General features: G+C 37.8%; 1 protein-coding gene across 1 annotated transcript in view; it reads right to left on the bottom strand.

Annotated features, from left to right (window-relative positions):
• Nucleotides 1-15193, bottom strand: part of LOC126475260 (phospholipid-transporting ATPase ABCA1-like) — a 407094-nt gene that overhangs the window by 233407 nt on the left and 158494 nt on the right. Inside the window, exon 10 of the mRNA XM_050102975.1 lies at nt 7046-7200. Within this exon, the coding sequence (XP_049958932.1) occupies nt 7046-7200 (155 nt within the window). The remainder of the gene's footprint in view (nt 1-7045; nt 7201-15193) is intronic.

Below are 15193 nucleotides of genomic sequence, written 5' to 3'. Positions count from 1 at the left end.
GCAATTGTTCTATATTTAATTTCTCCCATGTGTAAATGAACTATTCATCTGCTGCATGTTAAGCAGTTAGCATGTGAATCACTTCAAATGAAACATTCACAGAGAGTATTCTTCCAATGAAACCATCTGTGCATGCTTAGAGAACTTTCTTCAGATTTCAGTTTGGCACGGTCTTATATAGCATATCACTTGGTGAGGTGACATATTGCATGTCATCTTCCAATCCAATGAACAATGATCACTGCCATAAAAGTTTTATTTAAGTAATGAGTTTATTAGAGTATGCTGTTCAGAAGTTTGTTTTCCTTATGTGCAAGTAATCTGGAGTGGATGGAGGCAGAGTACCGGCAAGTAAGGACAGTTACAGCAATCTCATTGCTGTTTGGGTAGTTTATTCCTTGTTGTTGTGTCCTGGCTTTGAGACATAGCGCAAGCCATGGAAAAAGAACTGCAGTGACAATCACAGTGACACCATGGAACAAGAGAGAAACTTATCTGTTAAATTCAATTCAATTCTGTTATCTGAAACTATCAGTTTTTTACACTGTCCATACTTGTGTATTTCTGGTGTTTCAGGTAACAAGAATTTGTTCTACATGGCCACTTCGAGCAATGTTGTTGTTGTTGTTGTTGTTGTTGTCGTCGTTGTCATCATCACTATTGTTTTAGGGCACAAAACAGCAAAGGTAATTAGCGCGCGTCTCATAACTGAAATTGGTCAATTACCACATGAAGTTGAAGTTGATAATACTCAGAGCCTAATCAACTCGAGTAGATGGATAGTTAAAAATGATCTCTTTCCCTCTAAGGAGGCTGCTCAACTGGTACTATAACAAATAAAAAGTAAAACACAATCTAAAGCTCATGCCATGTCTGCTAGTGCCCAGTATACAGCCGAGCTAAAAGTATCTCCTCACAATGAGAGGTGTGAGAGGAAGTCATCCAAACTGTTGGTAGGTGTTATTTTGAAGAGTGCTTCCATACACAGAAGACCAGTGTTCATGACAGAGGGACACAATATTCCTACATGCAGCAACACAGAGATCATCTGAAGGGACAGAATAGGTAAAATGCCTAGATAGCCGGACTGCAGCTTTGGCAGCAGCATCAGCAGTTTCATTCCCTGGGATACCTGGCGGTGTATAGTCCATGATAGGGTCACTTGCAAAGGCAAATAGGGCTACACTCAGCACAGAGCCCCGGGGCAACCAGTTCTCCCAAACACAAGTGTTCAACAATGCCGAACCCACACATATCTCAAAAACCAGGTCTTTTAAAAACTCCTGAATAAAACGGGGCAGTCAGCCTCAGAAGTCACATGTGTACATATAGAGGATGCCCGTCCTCAAGCAAGTATAAGCCTCCTTGAAAACAAAAAACATGGCTATAGTCTGGCATTTCCTCAAACTTTTCATAATGAGGGTTGACAGAGTGATGAGATGATCAACTGCAGAGCAGTGCTTACAAAATCAACATTGTGCATTTGTTAGCAAATTCTGACACTCTAGCCACCAAACCAGCTGACCATCAAACACGTATTCCATCACCTCACAGACACTGCTGGTGAGGGAAATTGGGCTGTAGCTGGATACTTCCAGCAATAACTGCAGCACTTTGAGAAATGGAATCTGATCAGGAAACATTGGTAAGTGCATAGAAATAACTAGGTCAGCAAATCAATAACCAGGAATCATAGCTCACAAGCAAACATCACACCACCACTCAATAACAATGGAACACCATAATCTCCTCTCCATTTCTTCCAAACCTGACAAGGCTTTTTATATGTGGCGTAGGATGAACACACTTGGTAGCAGTGAGGTTATAGTAGACAGTTTTACTTCACTATAGCTTTTAGGTTATTAATTTTACCATTCTTTATTTGAATATAGGCTGCATTGAACATTTTCTTAATTAATAAAAAGAGTGCACAGCATAGGACTCAAAGCAAGGCACCTTGCTTTTCTAGAAAGTTCTCTGTCAAATGAATGGTCTCTCATGTCTAGTGCAGCATGCACTCCACTAATAAATGAGAAATATCTTGTTACTAATAACCCTGAGGCTCTAAGTCGGACCATTTGTCATATCTAATCTTCCAATGATGTACACCCTTAAAATTGTATTTCAGACTATGTGTAAATGGGAGCAAATAAAGAAGACCTACCAATGTATCAAAGCCAGAAAATGATTTGTGGAGTATTGCCAAATAATACAACTGAAATAGCACTGCCTATGAAAAGGACTTGTTTAGAATCGAGTCCCAGTCCAGAGACATATGCTGATAAAAAGAAATTGAAGAACACAAAAAGCAGTTGTAATGGGGAAGCAATAGAAAATCTTTGTGAAAGAACAGGAAAGAATACAGAAATACTAGGTTTCATCATGTTAGATGGTGAGAACCAAATAATTGTTGGAAAGCCATGTTTCATGAATTATTTGGCTCTCACCATCTAGTTTGATGAAATGAAAACACTGCATCTGTGTGCCTAAAGGTACAGGGACTGCTTCATATTTCACAAAAACAAGATTTTGCACTAAGGCCTCAAAAGAAAAACGATGTATCGTTTTGTCCATTCTCAATTAGTATGACACCTAGAAAAAAACTCACAATAGTGACAACTGTCAGTGTATAGATCCTTTCCCAAATGCCTGTTTGAGACACTGTGACATCACTTGCACCCATACTGTCCCAATGGAGACAGAAATCTTTTCATCAAGTTCGCAGTTACCGTCATAGGTCATTTTACAATGCCAGCAGATGTATTCATTTACAGGTACACTAATAATGCATAATCCTTGACAGTATACGGAAACAGAGGTTGCTGGTAAGTTTTGTTAAATTCATTATTATTGTCTTTTACCATTCATTTCCATGTATACAGTTCCCTTCTGTCTGAGAATCTCACCTCCAGGCAAGATGATAAAGTATCATAACTTGCAATCTTCTGCCATATCATCCAATGTATTGTGCTTAGATGTATATCTGTGCAATTCTGAATCATTTTTAGTTGGTCCTTGCAGCATAAAAGTGACTGTCAAGCAAGATTAGGACATTTGCAAGAAAATTTTGCAATCGAGGCTAACTTCTTCAGGACAGAAAACTCATATTAGTTGATTCATAAGAATTAATAAATGCTAACTCTGGTGATTGATTTATTCACATAAAAGGCAAACTTGTGACATCCAAAATGAATAACAATAAATTCAAAAGATAGTGAAACTTATCTCAAGAATTATTATTTTGTATTTTCAATTTTCTAATGAAACAGTACACAGTTTTGGTTGAAAACTTTAATTGTTATCATATTTGTTTAGCACAACAAAATATAAATTCAATAAACCTAAAACTGGATGGTTAGATGGAGATTTGATATCCACTCCTTTCAAATTCACATCCAGTGCTTTACCTACTTTACCATTTTGTCCAATGAATGAATAAAGAGGAGAGGTTTCTATGTTCGTTAATTAGCCCGCCTTAATACTTCCGTTGATCTTCTTTGTTGTACCACAATTTAGTAGCAAATGAAAATCTGGTTCTTTTTGCAGCAGACTGCAGTACTTATGGCAATAACAAGTACAACTGCATACTTTTATTTCTGCTATGGACGACAAAATGAAAAAGTTACACTTCCTGCACAGCTGTCAAGTCAGCCAGACAGTCATTTAACACATTCATATGCATCATGTTTGTACATGTATGAAATTGTATCCAAAAGTTCCTAAAATTTAAATTTTGCATGCAAATGGTTCTTCGTGCACTGAAATACTTCTACATGGCTCTCTATACATCCTCCTTTAATCAGTGAGGCAAATAGCTGTGAGTTGTGCAGTTTGGCTGCTGGTGAGCATATTTTGATTGTCTTGTTTGTGTGCATGCATGATTTGCAGTGATTGAATTGAAGAAGCCATGTGTCTGTGTAATGTTATGGTTAAACTCAGAAACCCACCATAGAAATTCACTAAATGCTCAAGCAAACTTTTGAAGACAATGCTTTGGCTCAGACACAGACTTACGACTCGTACAAGCATTTCTGCAATACCATGATGATAAGATATGGAACATATGAATATATTCTGTGAGAAGAATTGACCACAAGAAGGATTGCCATGAAGTTTTTGCCGCAAATGCTTCAAGATGATAAGAAGCAACATTAAGTTAAAGTCTACAGGGAATGAAAACAATTACTTCAAGACACTCCAAAGCTTCTTTTAAACATTGTGACAGGTGACTAAATGTGTGTTTATGGATATGGCCCTATGTCAAAATTGTCACAATGGAAGTGTCCTCCACCTCAACAGAATAAGGAGGGGGGGGAGGGGGGGGGGGGAATGCTCCACAAGTCAAGAGCAACAACAAATTCACATGTTTAACTGGTTTGTTTGTTATACTGATGGGATTCACTCTTCCTAGTCAGTCAGTAAAGAAATGTTCTGATTTGTTCTAAGTCCTCTAATGGTAAGCAGGAGGATAAAACATCCACAGAAGTGTTGTACGAATGACTCAGCCTACATTACTCAAGTCTTTTACATTAAAATGAGATGACTGTTGTTCCACCACCCACCATGTTCACCACTCTTGCCTTCATGTAACTTCCACCAGATGAAAATCAATTTGAAGGTTCAAAAATTTGATAAACTATAGGAGATTTACGTGGAATCACAGAGGGTACTAAAGACCCTAAGAAAGACAGATTTTTAGCATGCATTTTAAAAGTGTCAGAAATGCAGAGTCGTGTAATCACACCCAACTAGGTACTTTGAAGACATCATACAGAATAGGATCTAAGAAAGACTTCACATTTTTATTAGCATATTTCAGGAAGTTTTGGATACCACCTTGTTACTGTACAGGATGAGTGTGCATCATAGGCAAGGGTACTGTCCGGAGTGCTGTAGGGAAAAAGTTAATGTGGATGAGTAGGAAAAACTACCCCGGAATGCTTGGATACAGTATTACTACGGTCATCCTTGACAGTCACATAGTTTCATTCTCTGGGCATGATGTTGCAAAGTGATGTGAAATGGAATGAGCATGTGAGGATTTTGATAGGGAAGATGAATGGTCAGCTTTACTTTATTGGAGGAATTTTATGGAAGTGTGTTTCCGTCTGTAAAGGAGACCACATGTAGGACACTTCTGGGACCTAATATTGATTATTGAGGATCTGCACCAGTTCGGATTAAAGGAAGACTTCAAAGCAATTCAGAGGTGGGCTGTTAGACTTGTCATTGGTAGGTTTGAATAACATGCAAGTATTATGGAGATGCTTTGGGAACTCAAATGGGAATCCCTGGAGGGAAGGAAAGATTCTTTCTGAGGAACACTATTGAGAAAAATTACAGAACTGGCATTTGAAGCTGAATGCAGAACGAGTCTACTGCTGCCAACATAGGTTTTGCATTAAGGACCATGAATATAAGATATAAGAAACTAGGGCTCATACAGGGCTGTAATTTTTTCCCTTGCTCTACTTGCAAGTGGGACAGGAAAGGTAATAACAATAGCTGAGACAGCGTAAGTTATTGGCTGACAGTTGCAGTGGGCTGGGCACAGCAGCTTTGTGGGCTCATCTCAACCAATAACATAACACGGTTTTGTAAACATCTCTATGGCAACACCTCTGTAGACAGCTACTGTTTTCACCTACAACCATTACCTCTTCACAGTCGAAATTTTGCAACAGTGCTGGGAGCTGTCAGGGATCTCCTTACACAGTCTTGACTATAGTAGTGGTACAGGGTACTTTCTGCCACTCATCGAACAGTGGCTTGCGGAGTGTGTACATAGATGTAGATGGTGGAATATTCATAGTACAAGAGTTTCACCCCCACCCTCCAACCCGTCCAACCCCATTCATGGATGGTATGAAGGAAGAAAGAGAGTCCCTACATATGAGGCCAAGTTCCCCTAATTTTAATGAGTAACGAATTGGAGGAAGTTGTATGTTTCTTGGATTGCTCTTAAATGTCGGATCTCAGAATTATGCACATAAACTTCCAATGTTTTTCTTGTAATGTCTCCCACTGCAGCTTGCTGAGAACTTCCGTGACACTTTCACACTGACTACACAAGCACTCGTTAGTTAATCCAACCTACTAAGGATCCCATGCCAACAAACAGTACTCAAGAACTAGTCAAACAAGGGTTCTGTAAGTGACCTGCTGCATGACTGCTATTACTAGTTAATGTTCAAGAAGAAAGACAGGTAAAAAATAATGATGCAGAAAACACAAATAAACAAATTTGCAATTGGAAAAACAAAATTGCTCTATGCAGCTACAACATGACAAAAAACCACTCCATCTAGTACGAAGTACAATACTCAAAATCTGAAACTCTTTACTGATTTAAACTGTTGCGTAAACAAAATTTGGAATGCTACCCTTAGCTTAAGTAGGCCAGCACAAAATAAATGTATTTTAAATCAAAATGAATTTGTGAGTTCCTAGCAAATTTCTTGCTTCATATGGGAAATGCATCAAATTCTACACATCAACAGCATACACTTTCTATGATGTATTCTGAAAATACTTGTGAATTAACTGTTGAAACAAAATCTAGACTGTTTTCCTGTTTTTACTTGTTCTTTCTACGATACTTTTTATTTCTGAAACGCTTTCAGAATTATATTACTCCTGTTTTGATGGTTAATGGTGCACCATATTATTACATGACTCACAAAGAGTCCAATATAAAAAGTGCTGTGATATTAAAAGAACAGAAATTTCATTTGACATGTAAATTATTTGTGTGAGAGAAAACCCAGGTTTATTATCATTGGTGAATTTACAAATGTCAGAATTAATTCATATTGAACATGTGAGACAAGCACCAGTACATTATTTTCATTACAAAATTCTTAAAGCATTTTGTCTCTTTAAGTAAATAAATAACTGATGGAAAGAACCATTTGATTCAAAAACAAATAAGACATGAACATATATTTCATATTTTCTTTTTGGCATATGAAGCAAAATCCAAATTCACTACTAGTAGGAAGATTAACATAACTAAAGCATCACAGATAAAAGTTAGCATACCCACCATGCCAAAAAATATAAGGTGTTCCTCAACAGTCAACTCGCAAAACAGCATGTTTTCCTGTGGGCAAAGCCCTAAGTTCTCACGAATTTTGTCCAAATTATCTTTGGTGTCATAGCCGTTTATCATCACAGAGCCACTTGTTGCTGAGAACATACCTGTTTTTGGGAAAATCATATCGTCTTTTTAGTACATAAGGAAGTACTTCAACATCCAACAGAGAAAAAATATGTTAAAGATAAGAACAAAGAATTTCCCCCAATACAGTAAAAATGGAAAATGAAAACTTACATGTCTCAAGACATTATATAAGAATCTGCATGTTTTGAAATCTGGGATCTCAGAATTTAAAACTAAGACTCTAATGTATTTCTTGTAATCTCTCCCATGTGGAACTTATCAAAGCACTTTAAGTGTAAAATGTGATTGAACAAGATTTTTCAGGATTCTAGATCTGGCTGATATGAGCAAGAATATATTCTTAGCTCAGGACACCATTAACTACTGCCTATTGTAACATCTGATAGACAGGCCAACATACAACACATCACACACCACTTCAATGCTGGGCAACAACAATCAGTGAACAGCCATACTACCCAGAATCACATCCCCAATGTGAGGAAAAGAGGAATGATTGTTTATGGATTTAAAGGCACTAAACACCTCTGTTATCAGTCCCTCATTTCACTGGACATTCATGCAAAGCAAAGTGAAATGGAAAAAGGAAAGTGGTTAGCTGCAGGATCTGTGGCCTTGTTATCACGAATGAAAATTTGTGGATCAGTATTAGATAGTTAAAGTAAGATAAAATCCAGGTAGCTATAAACCGTAGCTGGTCATGGAAAAATCGACACCAATGCAGATGTGGAAGTGGTCACAGCTGGAGTCCCCCTGCATCAGATATCTGTGGCAGGAGTTGCACGCTTCACTCCCATACCATAATTTCATCACTGAAGTGTACGTCAAGGGTCATCATAGTCAGTACGACTAAAATGGGGTGAGAAAATGAAGACTGTATCGACTACAGAGCTGATTAGCTAAAACAGGTGAATAAAATATGTACATAAACTTAAAAAAATGCATGGAAGTGCAGAGAGAGAGAAAGGGGGTTGAGGCCATTTGGGGTGCACACCACAACAAGAGGTACTCCCACCACATCTACCCCTGACACCTAAAGTTGAGATGCATTAAATCTGTTACAAAACCCACTTTCCACTAGGAAATGTTTGACTTTGTTAGCTGCTATCCCTCATCTGCAAATACAGAGGTTGGACAAAAATATAGAAACACCAAAAACATGATACTATGCATAATAAGGTGCAGGAAACCAATTTCCATTCAAAACAGCTACTTCCAGTCATCTCAGAATGGACATATACAGGTCCTGTATGGCTTTCAAAGAAATCTCATACCATCCAAAGTAGTAGCAAGTTCAGGTAACAATGATGGAGGTGAATAGCAATCATGCACACTTTCTCCAGAGCAGACCAAAACTGCTCAATAATATTGATATCCGGTGACTGTGGTGGCCAGCGGAGATCCAATGAGTCACCTTCAGACTCATAAGACCAGTCTTGGATGATGCAAGCTGTGTGAACACGGGTCCTGTTGTCTTCGAACACAGTGTCACCAGTCGGGAACAAAACATTGTGCCATGGGATGGACCAAATCAGCCAAAATAGTCACATAATCCTTGGCAGTAAAGCAACCTTGCAAAGTAACCCTGGGGTCCATGGAATACCCTGATATGGCTGCCAAAATCATCACCGAACCTCCACAACATTTCAGTCTTGGGACGTAAACTTGGCCAGAAGTGGGAAACAGTGTGAAACAAGACTCATATGACCAAATGACTTTCTTCCTCTTGCAACACCAAACAACTCAGCTCCCCCACCACACAAATGCCAACAATTTATCCACATTCAAATTCACTTAGCTCCAACATACTGCACTCACATCTACAAGAACACTATATAGACCATGACTGACACTTACAACATTTTGAGGACGTGGCACAGCTGCCGTTAGCAGTCAAATATAACTGCACAACATCCAGGCTTGGCTAGCATCTGCATTTATGTTCAAGAATGCATTTCTCACAGTGTTTCCATTTTTTTGTCCAACCCCTGTATGGAGAAACAGACAGGCAGATACACACCCCAGACACCAACCCAACGACCCACAGTACACACCCACTCACCACAGACACACACAACAACTCCACGAACAGCTGACTGGTACGGATCCCAAACACACTGGCAGTACTCAAGAATAGGTCGCACCAGCATCCTGTATGCTATTTCATTTACAGATGAACCACTCTTTCATAAAATTCTACCAACGAAGTGAAGTCGATCATTTGCCTTCCCTGCCACAGTTCTCATATGCTCATTCCATCTCACATCGCTTTGCAATGCTACACCCAGATATTTAAACGACTTGACTGCATCAAGCAGGACACTATTAATACTGTATCCAAACATTACAGGTTTGATCTTCCTCCTCATCTGCATTAACTTAAAACAAGTTATAAAGAAAATAAAATTCCCGATTAAAAATATATTTTTTCCCAGGTCAAAATACACTTTTTCCCAGGGGAAAGTACACTTTCTTCCATGTTAAGTGACAATATACTTTCCCTTCGAGCTTATAAATCATTTCAATGCTCTACAAACACACACACACACACACACACACACACACACACACACACACACACACACACACACACACACACAAAAAAAAAAATAATAATAATAAATACAAATTCCACCAATTACAGCATGATAGTTTTCAAATCACTGGAATCAAAATTTAACCATGCCTGTGAGAAGGATAGCCAACCAGCTAATCCCAAGCCCACATAAAGTGGGAGGGTTAGTCATTGGACTAACCATTCAACTCAGTAAAAAACTGGAGGGTTCCAACGAACTTACATTTAGCCTTCAATTGGAATGGATGTTATGGAAAACAACCCAACCTTGCGAAAGGGAACATGGAATGTGAACTCCTGATAGAAAAATCAACAATGAAGAAAAAAAAAAGAGATTGCTACTTACCATAAAGAAGCCATGTAAAGTTGTAGACAGCCACAACAAAAAGAGACTTAAATAAAGCTTTCAGACACAGACTTCATCACTAAAAGAGAAGGAGACACCATTCATACATACAAGCAAGCATGCCTGATGCACATACGAGTGCCAACTCTAATACCTCAGGCCAGAATGGGATGCAAGCAGCAGCTGGGAAGGGGAATAGTAGTGTATGAGTGGGGAGACGGGTGCAGGGTGCAGCGTGCAGGGTGCAGGGCATCAGGAGGTTGTGGGACAGGGAGGTGGCAAAAAAAAAAAAAAAAAAAGAAGCGAAACAAAGAAAAGTGGGAAGATGGGCAGATGCTTTGGCACAGGGTGGCTAATAAACCGGGTGGGAGATTAGAATGGAGAGGAGATGATATGACAGGAGAGGTGGAAACTGTTGTGTGGAGGGTGTGGGGACAGTATGTTACCATAGGTTGAGGCCAGGATAATTGTGGAAGCAGAGAATATGTTGTAAGGATAACTCCCATCTGTGCAGTTCAGAGAAGCTGGTGGTGGAGGGAAGGATCCAGATGACTTGGGTAGCAAACAGACAACGATACTCGATGAAGAACAACAGAGTAGTAGTAGTAGTAGTAGTAGTAGTAGTAGTAGTAGTTGTTGTTGTTGTTGTTGACTTCAGACTGGTTTGAAGCAGCTCTCCATGCCACTCTATCCTGTGCAAGCTGCTTCATCTCCAAGTAACTACTGCAACCTACATCCTTCTGAATCTGCTTAGCGTATTCTTCTCCAGATCTCCCTCTATGATTTTTACCCTCCAGGACTAAATTGGTGATTCCTTGATGCCTCAGACCTCAGAACGTGTTCTGTCAATCCTCTTCTATCCAATTCTGTTCAGTACTCCTCATTAGTTACATGATGTAGCCATCTATTCTTCAGCATTCTTCTGTAGTACCACATTTCGAAAGCTTCTATTCTCTTCTTGTCTAAACTATTTATCGTCCATGTTTCACTTCCATACATGGCTACACTCCGTACAAATACTTTTAGAAAAGACTGCCAGACACTTAAATCTATACTCAATGTTAACAAATTTCTCTTCTTCAGATAAGCTTTCCTTGCCATGGCCAGTCTACATTTTATATCCTCTCTACTTTGACCATCATCAGTTATTTTGCTCCCCAAATAGCAAAACTCATCTACTACTTTAAGTGTCTCATTTCCTAATCTAATTCCTCAGCATCACCTGGTTTAGTTTGACTAAATTCTATTATCCTCATTTTACTCTTGTTCATGTTCACCTTATATCCTCCTTTCAAGACACTGTCCATACTGTTCAGCTACTCTTCCAAGTCTTTTGCTATCTCTGACAGAATTACAATGTCATCGGCAAACCTCAAAGTTTTTATTTCTTCTCCATGGATTTTAATTCCTACTCCAAATTTTTCTTTTGTTTCCTTTACTGCTTGCTCAATATACACATTGAATAACATAAGGGATAGGCTATAACCCTTTTACCCCTGCCACCTTCAGAATTTGAAAGAGTATTCCAGTCAACAGAGCACAAGGTGAATATTACAGCCCTGCAGGAGGTAAGATGGCCTGGGCAAGGCATGCACAGAGAGAAAATCTTGACAAGTCAAGATGGCACCGATAGGAAAGTATAGTAACAATTTGCTCTCGTCAAAAAAGCATAAAACAAAAAGTTTTTCATGTAGAGAATGTGAAAAGCGAGTGATGAAGGGTATTTTGTGTGTGAAGTGCTATTATTGACTCCATGAAAAGTGCATGAAAGTAAACCTAAAATTCATCAATGATGATATTCCATGGACATGCTATTTTTGTTTATGAGCGAGACTCAAAAAACGAAATTATAAAGTTGCTGCGAAAGGACATTGAGGCATTAAATACTGAAATAGTGACTATAAAAAAAGAAAAAGATAGATTAATATGGGAACAACAGGCTTGCGTGTGTGAAACGGAAATAAAAGAAGCTACAAAAACAAAATTATAGAGCAGCTACACAAGGACAATGAAGCACTGAAAACTGAATTACTGACTACAATGAAAGAAAATGATAGATTATATCAAGAAAAACATTTCTGTGTGTGTGATATCCATCAAACGGAAATAAGCGAAACGGAATCCACGGTTTCTGAAAAACACCAGTCAAGTATGAAACAAAACCTTCAAAATACACATAGTGTGTGAAATGGGATCAAAAACCCACCCACCGGACTATCTGTAAACAAATATAAATGGGAAACAATGACCCACAAAAAGGACAAATGTGAAAGTGCCAAACCAAAACCGATTGAAAAAAGACCTATCTTGTTGGTGACTCCATACTTAAAAGTGTTACAGCTCCAGGATGTGAAATTGCTGTTTGTCCCGGAATCTGATCGCATCAGAGCAGCAGACACTTTCAAAATATTCTAAATTCAAAACAACGTGAAACAAAGTGGAAATGAAAAAGAAGGACAAATACGAAGGTGTTTTCATCCATGTCAGAACAAATTCCATCCAGAACAGCAGTGGGGAAGAAATGATCAGTGAAACACGGAATTTGATCCGCTCAGAAAAAAGTGTGTTTGCATATTCAAAAATTGTCATTAATACAATTTTACACAGAAGGTCATTAAGCGGTACATACCTAAACAAGATAAACAGTGGAACTGGGGAACAGTTGACAAGCTGGGTGCAATTTTTGTAGACTCAAATAAATTTGTAAGTGGTAAGTGTCAGAGAGGATGGGCTACACTTGAACAGGTTAGGTTCAATGACTTTCAGCAAAATGATCATCAACATCCGCAGAATCATTAAAAGCAAGGAAAACTTAAAACTTCCGAAACGGGTGAGAAAACAAAAGTGTTGGTCCAAAATGTAAACTGTAAATATAATGGAACAGATGATACTCTTCAAAGTATAAACAAACTCAAAAATTCTATCTTGACGCATCTAAATACAAACAGTTTAGCAGAAAAACATCCAAATCTTCATTATTCTAAAATTCATGAACTTCAAGTTATTCTTTCTGAACTGGCAAACATAAAGGTAGTCACTTAAATGAACACTGGCTCACAAAAGAATGCGTAGATGTTGTAAATAAAAGTAGTAATTTTAAACTTGCCAGCAGCTTTTGTGGGGGCTTCTGTATCTTATTGCACCCTCCTTAAACTTTAAATTGAAAGAAGATTTTAGTTATCTAAATGAAGAATGTATTTTTGAAAGCTGTTGTGTAGAGCTGTGTGATTTAAATACTGTGACATGTTCTTAGAAAAATTTCAGTATCTCTTAGATAAACTTGTAAAAGAAAGCAAGAAAGAGATTGTGATTGCACGAGACTTCAACTTCAATACATTAAATGAAAGTAGTGACATTGGAAAATTTTGCGATTTAATCCAAAAATCTGGTTTCAAGTTAAACTTTACCATGTGCACTAGAGAAAAATTCCAGTCAGCAATCTGCATAGATAATATTACTACAAATTATCAGTTTGATGATACAAGGAAGTTTTGCCTAGATCTAAGGATATCTGATCATTCAGCTTTGTTTTTAGAGCTCCCCAAAGCAGAGAAACTAAAATCTGAATCTCATACAAAAAGGAATTTTAGCAAAGAAAAGTTAGATTTGTTTTGTGATAACTTAAGTGTTATATGCTAGCCTTTAGACCACTGTGATTCAAGCAACAAAAAGTTTGATAAATTTCTAAATTTTTTTTAGGTGTATTCAATGAAACATTTCCCCAAAAATATTATAAAAAAAGAGTCAGGAATAAACTAAATTGTATTACACCAGACATAAAAATGTCAAGTGCCAGAAAAAGACAGCTCCACGATGAGCTCAAAGTAAATAGAACCCTAATTTTGTAACTTATGTTAAGCACTATGAGACTATATTAAAAAAAGTGATCTGGCGGGGAGGGAAAAAAACTGGCAAATAGTATATTCATAAACAAAGAAATAAAACAAAGGCAGTCTGGTCTGTTGTGAAAACAGAGTTGGTAGTCAATGTTAAAAGTCAAGAAATTTCTCAAATTATGTTTGAGGGTGATATTATCGTAAATCATGTTCAAATGTCAAACTGCTTCAACGATTTCTTTGTCAATACAGCAGAATCTGATGTAAACATGACAGGCCATCAGGACAATATGATTTTCAGGCATAGAGATGACATACAAAACATTTGTTTTAAAAAATTCAGAAAAATCACTCAGAAAGATGTGGAAGACACAATATTATCATTAAAAACAAAAATTCAGCTGGGTGGCATGGAATACCTTCCATGGTAATCAAGGCAGCACACCATATTATTTCATACCCACTGACTATTATTGTAAACCAGTCCTTTGAACATGGGTCTTTCCCAGATGTCCTAATATATGCAGAGATTAAGCCATTATTTAAAAAGGAATCGTATGGGAAACTACTGACCAATCTCTCTCTCCTTCCTGTTTTTTCTAAAATATTTGAAAAACTTGTGGCAAAACAACTAGAAAATTTCCTTACAGTAAATGACAGTATTTGTAAAAATCAGTTTGGTTTTCAAAGCACTATAAATGCCATAGGAGAATTTACAGAAAAAAATAAGCACATCCCTTGACCAGGGTACAAACATCTCAGGAATATTCTGTGATCTAACGAAAGCCTTTGACTCGGTGAACCACTCATTATTACTTTATAAACTGAAGAGCTGTGGGATCGACGAAACTGCTTTACAGTGGTTCAACTCTAATCTGACAGAAAGGAAGCAAAAGTTATTTTAACACCAAATTCAGTTAACTACCAATCCAAATGGAAAAAAATTTCCCAAGGAGTTCCACAGGGTTCAATATTGGGTCCTTACCTGTTCTTGCTGTATATAAATGATTTACCATTTAATATTGATGCTCATTCAGACTTGTTTGCAGATAACACCTCAATCCTGACAGAAAATGATACAATAGAGAAGATTCCAGATAGTATGCAAAATGTTCTGGGGAAACTGAAATCCTGGTTCCATAAAAATGGACTAAAGCTCAATGTTAAAGACCGAGATAACACAATTTGCCTCTAAATTGCCAGAGATATGTCCTAGACAAACAGCCCATAATAATCAGCTGATGACAGAAGTG

Source organism: Schistocerca serialis, chromosome 4, assembly GCF_023864345.2.
Source record: "Schistocerca serialis cubense isolate TAMUIC-IGC-003099 chromosome 4, iqSchSeri2.2, whole genome shotgun sequence".
In the NCBI taxonomy this organism is placed as follows: domain Eukaryota; kingdom Metazoa; phylum Arthropoda; class Insecta; order Orthoptera; family Acrididae; genus Schistocerca; species Schistocerca serialis.
Note: the sequence above shows the minus strand (reverse complement) of the source record. Positions and strands in the feature narration are given on the sequence as shown.